This window comes from Nerophis ophidion, linkage group LG29, assembly GCF_033978795.1.
Source record: "Nerophis ophidion isolate RoL-2023_Sa linkage group LG29, RoL_Noph_v1.0, whole genome shotgun sequence".
Lineage (NCBI taxonomy): Eukaryota > Metazoa > Chordata > Actinopteri > Syngnathiformes > Syngnathidae > Nerophis > Nerophis ophidion.
The window spans coordinates 25,526,516-25,544,653 of NC_084639.1; the positions used below are offsets into that span (position 1 = coordinate 25,526,516).

The window sequence follows — 18,138 nt, forward strand, 5'->3', positions numbered from 1 at the left end:
AGATTCGAATTAGCTAGTATTTCTCTTCTTTTTTCGGGTGAATTTTGAATTTTAAAGAGTCGAAATTGAAGATAAACTGTTTCAAAATTAAATTTTCATTTTTTTCCTGTTTTCTCCTCTTTTAAACCGTTCAATTAAGTGTTTTTTTCATCATTTATACTCTACAAAAAATCTTCTGTAAAAGGAAAAAAGTGACGGAATGACAGACAGAAATACCCATTTTTGTGTGTATATATATATATATATATATATATATATACACACAAAATATATATATATTTTTATTAAAGGTAAATTGAGCAAATTGGCTATTTCTGGCAATTTATTTAAGTGTGTATCAAACTGGTAGCCCTTCGCATTAGTCAGTACCCAAGAAGTAGCTCTTAGTTTCAAAAAGGTTGGTGACCACTTGTTTAGTCCATAGTTTTTTTTTTAATAGTTTATTGAATATTTTAAGATATAGTGGTATTTGTGATTTACACTGCACTTTAGTGTATATGTTAATCCATCCATCCATCTTCTTACGTTTATCCGAGGTCACGTCGCAGGGGCAGCAGCCTAAGCAGGGAACCCCAGACTTCCCTCTCCCCAGCCACTTGGTCCAGCTCTTCCCGGAGGCTGCCGAGGCGTTTCCAGGCCAGCCGGGATATATAGTCCTCCAGACGTGTCCTGAGTCTTCCCCGTGGCCTCTTACCGGTCAGATGGGCCCTAAAACCTCCCTCGGGAGGCATTCGGGTGGCATCCTGATCAGATGCCCGAACCACCTCATCTGGCTCTTCACCATGTGGAGGAGCAGAAGCTTTACTTTGGCAGAGGTTCTCACTTTATCTCTAAGGAAGATCTCCGTCACCCGGCAGAGGAAACTCATTTCGGCCGCTTGTACCCGCAATCTTGTCCTCTAGGTCATAACCCAAAGCTCAAGACCATAGGTGAGGATGGGAACGTAGATAGACCAGTAAATTGAGAGTTTTGCCTTCCAGCTCAGCTCCTTCTTCACCACAACGGATCGATACAGCATCCGCATTCCTCAAGACACCGCACCGATCCGCCTGTCAATCTCACCATCCACTCTTCCCTCACTCGTGAACAAGCCTCTGTGGTACTTGAACTCCTCCACTTGGGGCAGGGTCTCCTCCTCAACCCGGAGATGGCACTCCACCCTTTTCCGGGCGAGAACCATGGACTCGGGCTTGGAGGTGCTGATTCTCATCCCGGTCGCTTCACACTCGGCTGCGAACCGATCCAGTGAGAGCTGAAGATCCCGGCCAGATGAAGCCATCAGGACCACATCATCTGCAAAACGCAGAGACCTAATCCTGCAGCCACCAAACCGGAACCCCTCAAGGCCTTGACTGCGCCTAGAAATTCTGTCCATAAAAGTTATGAACAGAATGGGTGACAAAGGACAGCCTTGGCGGAGTCCAACCCTCATGTTGTAAATGTTAATGTCCAATTTAATTTAAAATATATTGTAGATTTGAAAGTATATTATGCATGTGTTGCAATATGCTCAGGCATCAAAAACACAATGTGCAGTAATGAATATATAGGCATGTGTTGAAAATCTGGCTGAATGAGCAGGTATCGGACACCTTGGCCTCCCGAGATGCATCCTCGCTCATCCATGCCGACTGGACACTGTCTGAGAGTTAGTGGGTGGCCGAAGGTGGAGACGGCTCTCTTGTTTGCTTTGTTGGGTCTGCTCCGGTCTCTGGCCAAGCACCCCCCACCCCAGCAGACGATGGCGTGGAACACCGCAGAGGCCACCACGGTGTATATGTTTTTTGTTGTTGTTTTTACTTCTGTAGCTGTATGTAGAAATGGCTGGTTGCATCAGCTCTGCTCTTTAATGTCCTTTGATATTTCCCTCTTACACACATGCTTATGCGTGCTATGGTTATGAGTTTTTTTTTCCTTCTTTGGGCCCCAGCGTTTACCCGTTTCTCACCTTTTTTGTAAGGGGCGCGGGAAGTTGGCAGAACCGTTAGCGATCCTGTTCTGTCTCCCTGTCATGTTCCCAAAGTATGTGGGCTCTATTGATAACCTCACTAACAACTTTAACAACGCCCTGCGCGAAACCATTGATAGTATAGCACCGCTGAAGTTAAAAAAGGCTCCAAAAAGGCGTACGCCATGGTTTACTGAAGAAACTAGAGCTCAGAAATTATTATGTAGAAAGCTGGAACGCAAATGGCGCACGACTAAACTTGAGGTGCACCGTCAAGCATGGAGTGATGGTTTAATAACTTATAAACGCATGCTTACCTTAGCTAAAACTAATTATTACTCAAATCTCATCCGCATTAATAAAAACGATCCAAAATTTTTGTTTAGTACAGTAGCATCGCTAACTCAACAAGGGACTCCTCCCAGTAGCTCCACCCATTCGGCAGATGACTTTATGAAGTTCTTTAATAAGAAAATTGAACTTATTAGAAAGGAGATTACAGACAATGCGTCCCAGCTACAACGGGGTTATAGTAACACAGATACGATTGTATATACGGCGGATACTGCAAATATCCAAAATAGTTTCTCTCGTTTTGATGAAATAACACTAGAAGGATTGTTACAACGTGTAAATGGAATAAAACCAACAACATGTTTACTTGACCCACTTCCTGGGAAACTTATCAAGGAGCTTTTTGTATTATTAGGTCCATCAGTGCTAAATATTATAAACTTATCACTTTCCTCGGGCACTGTTCCCGTTGCATTCAAAAAAGCGGTTATTCATCCTCTCCTTAAAAGACCTAACCTCGATCCTGACCTCATGGTAAACTACCGACCGGTGTCTCACCTTCCCTTTATTTCGAAAATCCTCGAAAAAATTGTTGCAGAGCAGCTAAATGAGCACTTAGCGTTTAACAATCTATGTGAAACCTTTCAATCCGGTTTCAGGGCAAATCACTCGACTGAGACAGCCCTCGCAAAATTGACTAATGATCTATTGCTAACGATGGACTCTGATGCGTCATCTATGTTGCTGCTCCTCGATCTTAGCGCTGCTTTCGATACCGTCGATCATAATATTTTATTAGAGCGTATCAAAATACGAATTGGTATGTCAGACTCAGCCCTGTCATGGTTTAACTCTTATCTTACTGATAGGATGCAGTGCGTCTCCTATAACAGTGTGACCTCGGACTATGTTAAGGTAACGTGTGGAGTTCCCCAGCGTTCGGTCCTTGGCCCTGTACTCTTCAGCATCTACATGCTGCCGCTAGGTGACGTCATACGCAAATACGGTATTAGCTTTCACTGTTATGCTGATGACACCCAACTTTACATGCCCTTAAAGCTGACCAACACGCCGGACTGTAGTCAGTTGGAAGCGTGTCTTAATGAAATTAAACAATGGATGTCCGCTAACTTTTTGCAACTTAATGCCAAAAAAACGGAAATGCTGATTATCGGTCCTGCTAGACACCGACCTCTATTTAATAATACAACTTTAACATTTGACAACCAAATAATAAAACAAGGTGACTCTGTAAAAAATCTGGGTATTATCTTCGACCCAACTCTCTCCTTTGAGTCACACATTAAAAGCGTTACTAAAACGGCCTTCTTTCATCTCCGTAATATCGCTAAAATTCGCTCCATTTTGTCCACTAAAGACGCCGAGATCATTATCCATGCGTTTGTTACGTCTCGTCTCGATTACTGTAACGTATTATTTTCGGGTCTCCCCATGTCTAGCATTAAAAGATTACAGTTGGTACAAAATGCGGCTGCTAGACTTTTGACAAGAACAAGAAAGTTTGATCATATTACGCCTGTACTGGCTCACCTGCACTGGCTTCCTGTGCACTTAAGATGTGACTTTAAGGTTTTACTACTTACGTATAAAATACTACACGGTCTAGCTCCAGCCTATCTTGCCGATTGTATTGTACCATATGTCCCGGCAAGAAATCTGCGTTCAAAAGACTCCGGCTTATTAGTGATTCCTAGAGCCCAAAAAAAGTCTGCGGGCTATAGAGCGTTTTCCGTTCGGGCTCCAGTACTCTGGAATGCCCTCCCGGTAACAGTTCGAGATGCTACCTCAGTAGAAGCATTTAAGTCTCATCTTAAAACTCATCTGTATACTCTAGCCTTTAAATAGACCTCCTTTTTAGACCAGTTGATCTGCCGCTTCTTTTCTTTCTCCTATGTCCCCCCCTCCCTTGTGGAGGGGGTCCGGTCCGATGACCATGGATGAAGTACTGACTGTCCAGAGTCGAGACCCAGGATGGACCGCTCGTCGGGACCCAGGATGGACCGCTCGCCTGTATCGGTTGGGGACATCTCTACGCTGCTGATCCGCTTGAGATGGTTTCCTGTGGACGGGACTCTCACTGCTGTCTTGGAGCCACTATGGATTGAACTTTCACAGTATCATGTTAGACCCGCTCGACATCCATTGCTTTCGGTCCCCTAGAGGGGGGGGGTTGCCCACATCTGAGGTCCTCTCCAAGGTTTCTCATAGTCAGCATTGTCACTGGCGTCCCACTGAATGTGAATTCTCCCTGCCCACTGGGTGTGAGTTTTCCTTGCCCTTTTGTGGGTTCTTCCGAGGATGTTGTAGTCGTAATGATTTGTGCAGTCCTTTGAGACATTTGTGATTATGGGCTATATAAATAAACATTGATTGATGATTGATGTTGGTCTGATCTTGAATGGGATTGTGCTGATTAATTAAAGTATTTGTGATTCTGAAAAGGGTTTATTGAAATTGTTAAAGGCAACATGAACAAGTCCTGACAAACTTCTAACAGTGAAAACAACTTCACATGAAGCTCCTAGAACGTTGAAACTAGACAGGAGCCGCTTGATTGGTGGAGGCACTTTAGAAGGTCAGGACAGCACGGATGCTGCAGAAAGTGGAAGTGAAGAAAGAAAAAAAAAGGACACATTGAAATGACAGTAAAAACAATGATTACAATATATATGTAAGATAGATGTAAAACATATTTTGCACAATCAGCCTTTTCATATAAAGCGATAAAGGAATGGAACGACCTCATAACAAATTTGAAAATTCTAACAGACTACCGTATTTTTCGGATTATAAATCGCTCCGGAGTATACGTCCCACCTGCGGAAAATGCATAATAAAGAAGGAAATAAACATATATACGTCGCACTGGAGTATAAGTCGCATTTTTTGGGGAAATGTATTTGATAAAATCCAACACCAAAAATAGACATTTGAAAGGCAAATCAAAATAGATAAAGAATAGTGAACAGGCTGAATAAGTGTACCTTATATGAGCAGGGTATCTGCAGGTTTCAGCAAGTCAGATTTAAGACTTTTTAAGACCTTTTTAATGCCACCTTGAATGAAATTTAAGACAGAAAAAAATAATGAAAAATCTATAAATACAAGCGATGGTTGGGGATCCCACTGTAGTACAACTTCAATGACAATCAGTCAAGTTTACTTTTTGTATGTTTATAAATAAACAAACTGATAAGCACCACTCTGCCAAACAGCTTATCAAAAATCTTGAGAGATCCAAAAACGTTGACATCCAAAACAGACAAACCAACACCAGCGCCAGTAAAAACATAATAACCGAGGTGAGGGTAAAAAAAGATTACATTTTATTAACACATACCGAGACCCGTTGACTTGGTCGAAGAGCAGTTTTTGGATGTGAGGTGCTAATCCGTGTCTCGTATTATATGCTGTTTTATCCTTTCTGCAGGAAAATATATTAGCAACCTGAGAATCAGGAAACTTCACACAAAAAAGATCGCCAATCCCGTCATTTGAGGTGTAGGATTGGTGTTTCACCACAGCGTGCAAGATCCATAACACCTCGGATTTTAATGTTGCTAGTCTGCGGGCCATAGAGCGTTTTCCGTTCGGGCTCCAGTACTCTAGGGACGGCGTGGCGCAGTGGAAGAGGGGCCGTGCGCAACCCGAGGGTTGCTGGTTCAATCCCCACCTAGGACCAACCTCGTCACGTCCGTTGTGTCCTGAGCAAGACACTTCACCCTTGCTCCTGATGGGTGCTGGTTAGCGCCTTGCATGGCAGCTCCCTCCATCAGTGTGTGAATGTGTGTGTGAATGGGTAAATGTGGAGGTAGTGTCAAAGTTCTTTGAGTACCTTGAAGGTAGAAAAGCGCTATACGAGTACAACCCATTTATCATTTATTTACTCTGGAATGCCCTCCCGGTAACAGTTCGAGATGCTACCTCAGTAGAAGCATTTAAGTCTCACCTTAAAACTCATCTGTATACTCTAGCCTTTAAAAAGACCTCCTTTTTAGACCAGTTGATCTGCCGCTTATTTTCTTTTTTCTCCTATGTCCCCCCCTCCCTTGTGGAGGGGGTCCGGTCCGATGACATGGATGAAGTACTGGCTGTCCAGAGTCGAGACCCAGGATGGACCGCTCGTCGGGACCCAGGATGGACCGCTCGCCTGTATCGGTTGGGGACATCTCTACGCTGCTGATCCGCCTCCGCTTGGGATGGTTTCCTGTGGAGGGGACTCTCGCTGCTGTCTCGGATCCGCCTTGAACTGAACTCTCGCGGCTGTGTTGGAGCCACTATGGATTGAACTTTCACAGTATCATGTTAGACCCGCTCGACATCCATTGCTTTCGGTCCCCTAGAGAGGGGGGGGTTGCCCACATCTGAGGTCCTCTCCAAGGTTTCTCATAGTCAGCATTGTCACTGGCGTCCCACTGGATGTGAATTCTCCCTGCCCACTGGGTGTGAGTTTTCCTTGCCCTTTTGTGGGTTCTTCCGAGGATGTCGGAGTCGTAATGATTTGTGCAGTCCTTTGAGACATTTGTGATTTGGGGCTATATAAATAAACATTGATTGATGATTGACTGTCCCGCCGAAGATTAGTGTCTGGTCAGTGCTGCTAGCGGCAGTTGTTGCTAGCTGGGGGTGCGTTGGCGCTGGACCCACGCAGAACTGAGAGATGCCCGGTGTTTGTTTTTGGCTCTCTGCCACAATTTTATGCTTACCGTACTGCATGTGCGATTCGAGCGCTCTAATTCCCATGGGGCCAAGTTTGAAATCCCTCTTACAAAGTATGCACCTGGCCTCCTCGGGATTGGCAACAGGCTTAAGACAGCTTTTAAACCGGCTGTCCTCCAGCCAACGCTCGCAAAACTTGCATTTCCCCATGCTGACTGAAAGGCGGGACGCGAGGAAGAAAGGAAGGACCATGCGCGCGACTGACACTGAAATCACTCACTTTTACTCAAAGACGTGCAGTAACTTTTACTCAAAGACGCTCCCCGAAAAAAAACCAAAAAAAAACTGGCCCGACAATTTAAGACCATTGAGTACTGAATTAAGACCATCTTAGGAATTTCTAATAATTTTAATACTTTTAAGGCCTTAATTTTAGACACATGAATTTAAGACTTTTTAAGAATCCGCGGATACCCTGATGAGGCATAAATAACCAACTGAGAAGGTGTCTGCTATGTTAACCTAACATATTATGGTAAGAGTCATTCAAATAACTATAACATATAGAACATGCTATACCTTTACCAAACAATCTCTCACTCCTAATCCATAAATGCAATGAAATCTACTTCCTCAATGTCACATCTAAACAACTCTGCTAACTCCAAAGGTATGCGCCGCTTCCTCTTGTCCTTTTCTCCTGCAAATTTCACTACGTCCAGCTTGTAATCTGCAGTACATGATTTCCTTTTCACTGCCATTTTTGTTCAGCCCTTCTCAGTTTTTATAAGTTATCGCCAACGATAAATTGATCCATTTTAATAGCTACCGCAGTAGCATATAGCATATAGCAGTTAGCATTCCATGACCCACAAAGCACTTCTGCCAAGACCCTCGCCCGCCGGATTCTTATTGGTTGACGTGTGTGTGACGATTGCTGACATTTTCTTCGTCTCTTCCGCGAATGACATACATAATATTATTTCATATTTTACGGTAAGGGGTAATAATTTCACACATAAGTCGCTCCGGAGTATATGTCACACCCCCGGCCAAACTATGAAAAAAACTGTGACTTATAGTCCGAAAAATACGGTACTCTTCATTCACAATCAAATCAAAGCTGCTCACACGGTCACTAAGGTGGCCAATATGTTTGACACATCAACTTAATGTGTATTATATTTATCCATGACAGCATTTTTGTTGTAAATTGTATGGTGTGTCCGTTTTAAATCATGGTTGTTTTTACAAATGATGACTGATGTTAACAAGAGCATGTATTGTATTTGTGTGATGATGAACAGTAAATGAGGTGTGGTTGTATTACATATTAAGTATGTGTCCATTAAAGGGCACTTTTCTTAATTTGATCACATGCTATAGTACAGGGGTCGGGAACCTTTTTGGCTGAGAGAGCCATGAAAGCCAAATATTTTAAAATGTATTTCCGTGAGAGCCGTATAATATTTTTAACACAGAATACAACTGTCAGGTTCAAACACTGATGACATCTATTAAACAGACAATAAGCAAGGAATTAAACAGAGACTAGATTCTATTTAGCTCAATGAGGAGAAACGCGTAGACCTGCACCCTTGTTCTGTGTCTTCTCACGCTCTGACAAGAGAATTCTACGCCTCCTCTTTTATTTGGACTTTCCCTGATTACAACAACTAAATGCGTGGATGTCTTATTCTTTTTAATAACATTGTTATTCGGAAAGCAACAAAAAATAAATAAAATACTTTTGCCCATTAATGCGACTTCTTGAAGAGGTGCGATAGAAACAGATGGATGGATTAACATGCATGAGAATGTCTTATATTTTGAATGTTATTTTTAACACTGTGATTACCAGCGGAATTATTCATTACTTTTTGTGTTAAGCAACGTCAGCTAAGATTTATCTGAGAGCCAGAAGGGGTCATCGAAAGAGCCACATTTGGCTCGAGAGCCATAGGTTCCCTACCCCTGCTATAGTATGATTTTATTGTCATCATTTTATTGCATGATTTTTGTATCCCTTTAATTTAGGTAGCCAGGGACTGCAGATGGAAATGAGCTATTTAGCTATAATCTGATACAGAACATATCTGTTTTTGAGCTTAATGTTTCTGTGCATTGTCCCTTCAAATAAAGACTAAACTAATATGGCGGATAAGTGCTGACCTTTCCCCAGAATGCATGAGGTCGAAGCCCTTTTGGATCTGGTCGAAGGGCAGAGTGTGGGTGACAAACTCATCCACCTTCATCTTCTTATTCAGGTAGTCTTCCACCAGTTTGGGAACACTCTCCACACTCTTCCAGCCTGTCGGCAGGTTTTAAAGAAAGTCATGGATCAAAGTCACACAAGATGGCCGCCGACACCCCGACTATTGTGCGAGTGGTCATCACCTCCGAAGGCAGTGCCGCGCCACACCCTGCCCGTCACCAGCTGGAACGGTCTGGTGGAGATCTCCTGTCCGGCTCCGGCGACGCCGATAATGACGCTCTCGCCCCAACCTTTGTGGCACGCCTCCAGAGCAGCTCGCTGGAAAAAGCAAGTTCTTGTAAAATCGTTTCGTTTTTTCCGCTAACAAACACGAGCGCTCACCATGATCTGAACGTTGCCGATGCATTCAAAGGAGTAATCCACGCCGCCGTCGGTCATCTCCACCAGCACCTCGTTGATGGGCTTGCTGTGGTCCTTGGGGTTCAGGCACTCGGTGGTTCCGAACTGGCTGGCGACGTCAAACTTGGCGGGGTTGATGTCCACGCCGATGATGCGGCTCGCCCCGGCCACCTTGCAGCCCATGATCGTGGCCAAGCCCACGGCGCCGAGGCCGAAGACGGCGCACGTGGAGCCGGGTTCCACCTGTGTGCCAAGAGGGATGCGTTAGATAACGCCGTGCGAAGGTGATCGGGGTCCCTTTTTTGGCCACGCCCACCTTGGCGGTGTTCAGAGCGGCGCCGTATCCTGTCGAGATGCCACATCCCAGAAGGCACACTTTATCCAGCGGCGCCTTCGGGTTCACTTTGGCCAGGGAGATGTCCGCCACCACCGTGTACTCGGAAAAGGTGCTGGTCCCCATGAAGTGGAACACTTGCTTCCCCTTGCAAGTGAAGCGCGAGGTCTTGTCAGGCATCAGGCCCTGGCCCTGGGTCACTCTGTGCAAGGAAAACTTTATTAGATTTCATTAAGCTATGCTTCAAAAGTATTTTTTTCCTCCACAATATTCTAAGTCAAATCTGTCTAAAGATAATGAACTGCACGCCAAAGCAGTAGATGCCGCCACAGCAGAGGTGTCAAACTCATTTTAGATGGGGGGCCACATGGAGAAAAATCTACTCCCAAGTGGGCCAGACTGGTAAAATCCCGGCACGATAACTTAAAAATAAAGACAACTTCAGATGGTTTTCTTTGTTTAAAGGGGAACATTATCACAATTTCAAAAGGGTTAAAAACAATAAAAATCAGTTCCCAGTGGCTTGTTGTATTTTTTTAAAGTTTTTTTCAAAATTTTACCGGTCCAGGAATATCCCTAAAAAAAGCTTTAAAGTGCCCTATTTTCGCTCTCTCGAAGCCACTGTTCATTTTCCTGTGACGTCATACAGTGCTGCCAATGTAAACAAACAATGGCGAATAGCACAGCAAGATATAACGACATTAGCTCGGATTCAAACTCGGATTTCCCAAATAAAACTGCTTCGAGGTCAGTAAGGAAAACCAGAATTATTCCGTACATTAGGCGCACCGGGTTATAAAGGCGCACTGTCGAGTTCTGAGAAAAAAAACAATGTTTTTTTTTTTAAGTGCCGCTTACAGTTAAAAAATACGATAATCACAAAATAATTATTGCAATAAATCAAATTTGAAAATTGTGATTAATTAATGTGTGAATTGACAATTTTACCTAATTTTCTGGCAGAGGTTGGTCTTGGGATTCTTGCAGAACTTGCACTCGCCACACTGAGGCACGTAAAGCGGGATGACTGCGTCACCTTGGAAGAAATACAGAACATAAAAAAAAAATATATAGTATAGTTTATTTGTTCTGGTCAGGTTAAACATGCTACAGCATACGGTTACAGTTACACAACTCAACAGGTCCGAATAGGAGCAGGCAAAAGCGGAGTTTATTTAAACCTACTACTTGTAAACAAAGTATATTTGTGTAAGGGCTGTCAAAATGAACAGATTTATCCAGCATCATTATTAATCAGATTTAAAGACGAAAGTTATTAATCTCATTTGTAGTGCACAATGACTAAAAGTCAGGGAAACATCTCTGGCAGTGTAATTCTGGCCTTTTGTCCAAGTAGTGTTATACAGTATGCTTCCCTATACCTCATACAAAATGAAACATGATGATTACAGACTAAAACTGAGCGATATTTAGGCCTGGGACGATTAATCAATTAATCGCATGATAAACTAAAACAAACTCGATAACTCTGCCATGTCCAAAGTGTGTTTGTATTCTTCGTCTCTCGCTTCCGATCAGCACGCAAGAGGGTTCACTCTGCGCACTCAGTGCCACCCAGAAAAAAAAAACTGTAAAACAAAATTTTGGGATGTTGCGGCTTCACATGAGTGAGCAAGATAACCAAGGACAAACAAGCATTTTGTTGGAAAGTGAAAACAACAACAAAACAAACCTGCATTTCAAGTGAAGCAGCCAATTTTATTTTTATTGGTTGTTTACTTTTCACGATCATTTTTAACAATTAAAAGTATTTCGCGTTTAAAAGGAATACTTGCATTATTATTATTACTACTGTTATTACATTAGTGCTTAATTTAGTTTCAAAATAATGCAGATAATTATTTTTTAATCAGCAATGATTTTTTGACTAACAAAATTCGTAATTTGTTTTTTGTTTATTGAGTATGTCATAGTCAGCTCCACATCACACATGTAGTACAAAATATACATACATATCTATTTAACAGTCTTGTGCTCAATGGCAATATCATTATTATTTCACAAAGAAAAGAATAGAAAATTGAATTGATAAAATTAAATAAAATTGAATGAAACAAATCATTCTTCGGTCAGTGGTCAACAAAATAAACAAACAGTTTTATTTAAACCAACAGTTGTATGTTCATAAATTGAAAATGTTGCAGACCGGAAAAAAAATGAATTAATACCATTAAATAAAATTAAATTAAACATATCTCTTTATTTTATTTTTAGTTTATTATTTCTTCGGTCAGTGGTCAACAAAATAAACAAACAGTTTTATGTAAACCAACAGTTGTACATCCATAAATTGAAAGTGTTGCAGACCAAAAAAAAAAAAAAAAATTGAATACAATTAAATACAATTAAATTAAACATTTATTTATTTTATTTTTAGTTTATTTCTTTGATCAGTGGTCAACAAAATAAACAGTTTTGCAACAACCAACTGTTGTACATTCATAAATTGAAAATGTTGCAGACTGAAAAAAAATAATTGAATTACTACAATTAAATAAAATTAAATAAAACATATCTCTTTATTTTATCATTAGTTTATTATTTCTTCGGTCAGTGGTCAACAAAATAAACAAACAGTTTTATGTAAACCAACAGTTGTACATTCATAAATTGAAAATGTTGCAGACCGAAAAAAATAAAAATTTGAATACAATTAAATACAATTAAATTAAACATTTATTTTATTTTTAGTTTATTTCTTTGATCAGTGGTCAACAAAATAAAAAGTTTTACATAAACCAACAGTTGTACATTCATAAATTGAAAATGTTGCAGACTGAAAATAAAATTTAAAAATGAATTAATACAATTAAATAAAATTTAATAAAACATATCTCTTTATTTTATCTTTAGTTTATTATTTCTTCGGTCAGTGGTCAACAAAATAAACAAACAGATTTACATAAACCAACTGTTGTACATTCATAAATTGAAAATTTTGCAGACCGAAAAAAAAAAAAAAAATGTAATACAATTAAATAAAATTAAATTAAACATATCTCTTTATTTTATTTTTAGTTTATTATTTCTTTGATCAGTGATCAACAAAATAAACAGTTTTACATAAACCAACAGTTGTACATTCATATATTGAAAATGTTGCAGACTGAAATTTAAAAAAAAAAATGAATTAATACAATTAAATAAAATTAAATAAAACATATCTCTTTATTTTATCTTTAGTTTATTATTTCTTCGGTCAGTGGTCAACAAAATAAACAGTTTTACATAAACCAACTGTTGTACATTCATAAAAAGTTCCAGACAAAAAAAAAATTAAAAATTAATTAATACAATTGAAAAAAATTAAATTAAACATGTCTCTTTATTTTATTTTTAGTTTATTATTTAGTCGGTCAGTGGTCAACAAAATAAACAAAACAGTTTTACATAAACCAACCGTTGTACGTTCATAAACTAAAAATGTTGCAGACCTAAAGGGTTCAGGCTGAAGTTGAACACTTGTTGTGCTTAACACTATGAACAATGTCAAATACAAGATGAGCTTCCAAAAATAATGAAATTTCCTTTGCAAAACATATTATAAATACACCTCGTACACAACATAAACACTATTCAATTTCAATCTCAAAAGGTTTAACTGGAAGAAGTGTACACTTTTTGAATCCCCCCTTTTTTACACAATTACTTTAACTAGTTTATAGTTTCCTCTGAACCACTTTTCATCAAATTAATCTCGATCCACATAACTCAATTTGCTTACAATTCTCAATACATCAGTTATCAGCCCAGGCCGAGTGAGATTCATCATGATTAATCCAAATGAATCAACAGCAAACCTGAGATTAATCCCATTAATAATGTACATTGTATGTCGACGCTGATTCAGTAAAGCACATTCATGAACATGAAACAAACAAAATCCTACCTTTTTTTAATCCAAACGTTGACTTCTTACTTGGGACGTCTTACCTGGCTTAAATTTGGTGACGCCTTCGCCGACGCTTTCCACGGTCCCGGCCCCCTCGTGGCCCAGGATGACGGGGAAAATGCCTTCGGGGTCGCTGCCGCTCAGGGTGTAGGCGTCGGTGTGGCACACACCTGTGGCGAAGAGCTGAGAGAAACGCGACACATTTTCATCGCCGTGTTCCTTGGAGATTGCTACGATTCTGCAGGTGTACATTAAACGGAACAGGGAGGGGTTTGTCTCACCTTGATGCGGACCTCGTGGGCTTGAGGTGGGGCCACCTCCACCTCCTCCATGGACAGAGGCTTGCCGGCCTCCCAGGCAACAGCTGCCTTGCACTTGATCACCTGTGGAGGTCAATTACGGCAAATCATTTCCTTTGTGTCAGGGGTGTCCAAACTGTGGCCCGCGGGCCAAATGCGGCCTGCCGACGTAATCAGTTTGGCCGGTGACACGCCATGACGTTAATAAAGATTTTTTTTTGTCTGTCTGACATTTTTGATGCTGCTATTGTGACACCATTTTGAGGAAAAAGGTGAGTATTCCAGGTTGATTGCAGTTAAATATACACTGAATGAAGTGTGTGCCACATTTACTTATATGACCCCAATGCAAACAACCTTCCCTAGTCATGGTGCACCAAAACTAACACAAAATGTAACTGGAAATGATCACACTTAACACAACCCTCAGTGTCCGCCCTGAAATCAGTAGGTTGTGAGTTCAAACCCAGGCCGAGTCATACCAAAGACTATAAAAATGGGAGCCCTTACCTCCCTTCTTGGCACTCAGCATCAAAGGTTGGAATTGGGGGTTAAATCACCAAAAATGATTCCTGGAAGCGGCCCCCGCTGCTGCCCACTGGTCCCCTCAGCTCCCAGGGGGTGAACAAGGAGATGGGTGAAATGCAGAGGACAAATGTCACCACACCTAGTGTGTGTGACAATAATTTGTACTTTAACTTAACTTTTAACTTTAACTTAACCAAATTTGAGGGAAAGCTGAGGTTTCCAGGTCGATTACCTTTTATTATACACTGAATGGAATGTGCGTAGCAATTTATTTATATGACCCAATGCAAACAACCTTCCCTAGTCATGGTGCACTAAAACCAGCACAAAACGTCATTGGAAATGGTCACACATAACCCAACCCGCTCTACGCAACATGCTTTTTGCCCTCAGTGGCCTAGTGGTTAGAGTGTCCGCCCTGAGATCGGTAGGATGTGAGTTCAAACGCCGGCGAAGTCATACCAAAGACTATAAAAATGGGAGCCATTACCTCCCTGCTTGGCACTCAGAATCAAGGGATGGAATTGGGGGTTAAATCACCAAAAATGATTCCAGGGCGCGGCCACCGCTGCAGCCCGCTGCTCCCCTCACCTCCCTGGGGGTGAACAAGGGGATGGGTCAAATGCAGAGGACATATTTCACCATACTTAGTGTTTGTGTGACAATCATTGGTACTTTGACTCAACCAAATTTGAGGGAAAGGTGAGGATTCCTGGTTGATTACCTTTTAATTACACACTGAATGAAGTGTGCGCCACATTTACTTATATGACCATATGCAAACAACCTTCCCTGGTCATGGTGCACCAAAACCAACTCAAAATGTCATTGGAAATGGTCACACATAACACAACATGCTTTTGGCCCTCAGTGGCCTAGTGGTTAGAGTGTCCGCCCTGAGATCGGTAGGATGTGAGTTCAAACCCCGGCGAAGTCATACCAAAGACTATAAAAATGGGAGCCATTGCCTCCCTGCTTGGCACTCAGCATCAAGGGTTGGAATTGGGGGTTAAATCACCAAAAATGATTCCCGAGCGCGGCCACCGCTGCTGCCCGCTGCTCCCCTCACCTCCCGGGGGGTGAACAAGGGGATGGGTCAAATGCAGAGGACAAATTTCACCATACTTAGTGTTTGTGTGACAATCATTGGTACTTTGACTCAACCAAATTTGAGGGAAAGGTGAGGATTCCAGGTTGATTACCTTTTAATTATACACTGAATGAAAAGTGTGCCACATATACTTATATGACCATATGCAAACAACCTTCCCTAGTCATCATGGTGCACCAAAACCAACACAAAATGTCATTGGAAATGGTCACACATAACACAACCCGCTCTACACAACATGCTTCCGGCCCTCAACCAAATTTTCTTTTAGCCCAATGTGGCCCCCAACTCATAAAATTTGGACACCTATGCTTTAAGTGTACACTCAGGGATGCCAGAAAGTGCGCCTGCCAATAAGTGAGGTGGCTATAAGGTTTGGAGGAGTGGGTTTGACCTTTGAACTCGCGTGAGTAGTAGTTTGTTAGGAAGGACACAGCTGCATTACAAACTCGTTTTTTACTTCATTGCTATGAAAATAATCTACGTTCTGAATAGTTTTAATTATTTTTATCATTTTCTTAGCGCTTACGTACTTAAATCAGATCACACACACACACACTGCTGTCTCAACAATAGGCCAGTAAACTCCAACAACTTCAGAAGCTGAGAAAGCGCTGAAAAGTCAGAATGATTAGGAAACAACTGGGCTATATTCGCATTAAAAATAAACACAACATATGTTAGAGTTGACTTACTTTACCAGCAGTCTCCATGTTGCCTTAAATGCACTCTCTCCGACTCGAGTGAAGTGCGCGCAGCCTCAGAAGAAAGACGTGGCACCGACCAATCACAGACGAGCAGAATCGTGACGCACTTCCGGAAAATGGCAAACCGCGCAAATAATTTTTATTTTTTTATTAAACAACAAATTTGGAAGTAGAATGGTCTCACATCAACTTATATATCAATATATTAGTACATATGCATATATTAATATATATACAAATACAAATGTGATATACAAACGTGTATTTGTAAATATATACAAATAAAATGTATAAACAAACATGTGACATAAAAATAAATCAAGAATTTATATTTTCAAATCTCAAAAATATATTTCCAAATACGCGTTTACTTATACAAATGATTTATTTATTTGTATATCACGTGTGTTTGTATATTTATTAATATATGCATATGTATTAATTTCATATTTATATAAAAGTTGATGAGACAAGTCTACTTCCACAAACAATATTCTGTATTCTGTTAAATGTTGCACGATTGCACCAAGTAAAATTCTCAGTTTGTGAACCCGTTTTCAAACAATGGCAATAAAAACTTCTGATTCTGAAACATTCATTTATAATAAAGTCAAGGCTCTTTCAACATAACCAACAATCTACACTTTGGGTTGAGCAAATCACGACCTCAACAATTCATGTCAAGGAAACGTATCAAAAGCAGATACAAACAAAAGTATTAAATATTAATAAATATTAATGATAAAAAAATATGAAGAAAAAAACTAAAGACAAAAAGGGCTACCTAAATCACTATAAATGTTTTTCAACAAATATATCAATTTAAGGGCTTTTGTACTCTTAATCATCCTCCAAGATTTGATTGATAATTGTAAACCATTAAGCCAAATAGAAAATGTAGGCCTTACTTTCATAAATTAAAATTTATGTAAAACAAATTTTGCCTGGAGTATAATAATGATGACAAACATTTCTATGTTACAGTCGTTTACAAAAAACACCAAATTTGCTCTCTTCTATAGAGAATGCGGTCATCTCCACACCCTTGATTGTTTTTGGGCGGAAAATGAAGTTATTTACGACTGCAACACTCATGCCAAGGGAACCTTTAGCTAATAATTGCCACACGAAAATGATAAAGCTCTGTGTATAATGAAACACTTTTATAAACCTTGCAGATACAAAGGTTAATCCTCAACGAGCAGCATGTTTTTTCTTTTAATTATGTTTTCCGTAGTGTATTTTAACATGCAAATAAAATGCATTGTTAAATGCAGGACTCAATCAATTAATGTGGATAACATCGAGGATATTCATAAAATCCATATTTAAACTTCTAAGTGATTAAAAAAAAAAGAAAAAAAAATGTTCTCTACATCAGTGGTCCCCAACCTTTTTGTATCCGCGGACCGGTCTACGCTTAATAATTTGTCCCGCGGCTCGGGTGGGACCTTTTTATTTTTCTTTGTCATGAAAAATGGACGTTTTTGTCATGAAAAAGGGAGGATTTGTAGTTGGTGCACTAATTGCAAGTGTATATTGTATTTTGTATGTTGATTTAATAAAAAAAAAAAAAAAAAAAAAAAAAATTTTTTTAAAATAAAAATGAATAAAAAATTATTCTGCGGCCCGGTACCAATCGGGCCACGGCCCGGTGGTTGGGGACCACTGCTCTACATGACTTAGTACACAATTACTCATTGTGAGATG

The 18,138-nt window shown here is 40.4% G+C and overlaps 1 protein-coding gene across 1 annotated transcript; it reads right to left on the reverse strand.

Annotated features, from left to right (window-relative positions):
* Positions 1–4,688: 4,688 nt before the first annotated feature.
* LOC133545965 (alcohol dehydrogenase class-3) lies at positions 4,689–16,533 on the reverse strand. Its single transcript, XM_061891718.1, has 9 exons — positions 16,417–16,533; positions 14,065–14,166; positions 13,825–13,966; positions 10,819–10,906; positions 9,853–10,072; positions 9,519–9,779; positions 9,320–9,455; positions 9,095–9,233; positions 4,689–4,856 (listed from the first exon to the last, which is right to left on the reverse strand). The coding sequence occupies exons 1-9, from the start codon at positions 16,432–16,434 to the stop codon at positions 4,832–4,834; spliced, it is 1,131 nt and encodes a 376-aa protein (XP_061747702.1). The 5' UTR covers positions 16,435–16,533; the 3' UTR covers positions 4,689–4,831.
* Positions 16,534–18,138: the final 1,605 nt, after the last annotated feature.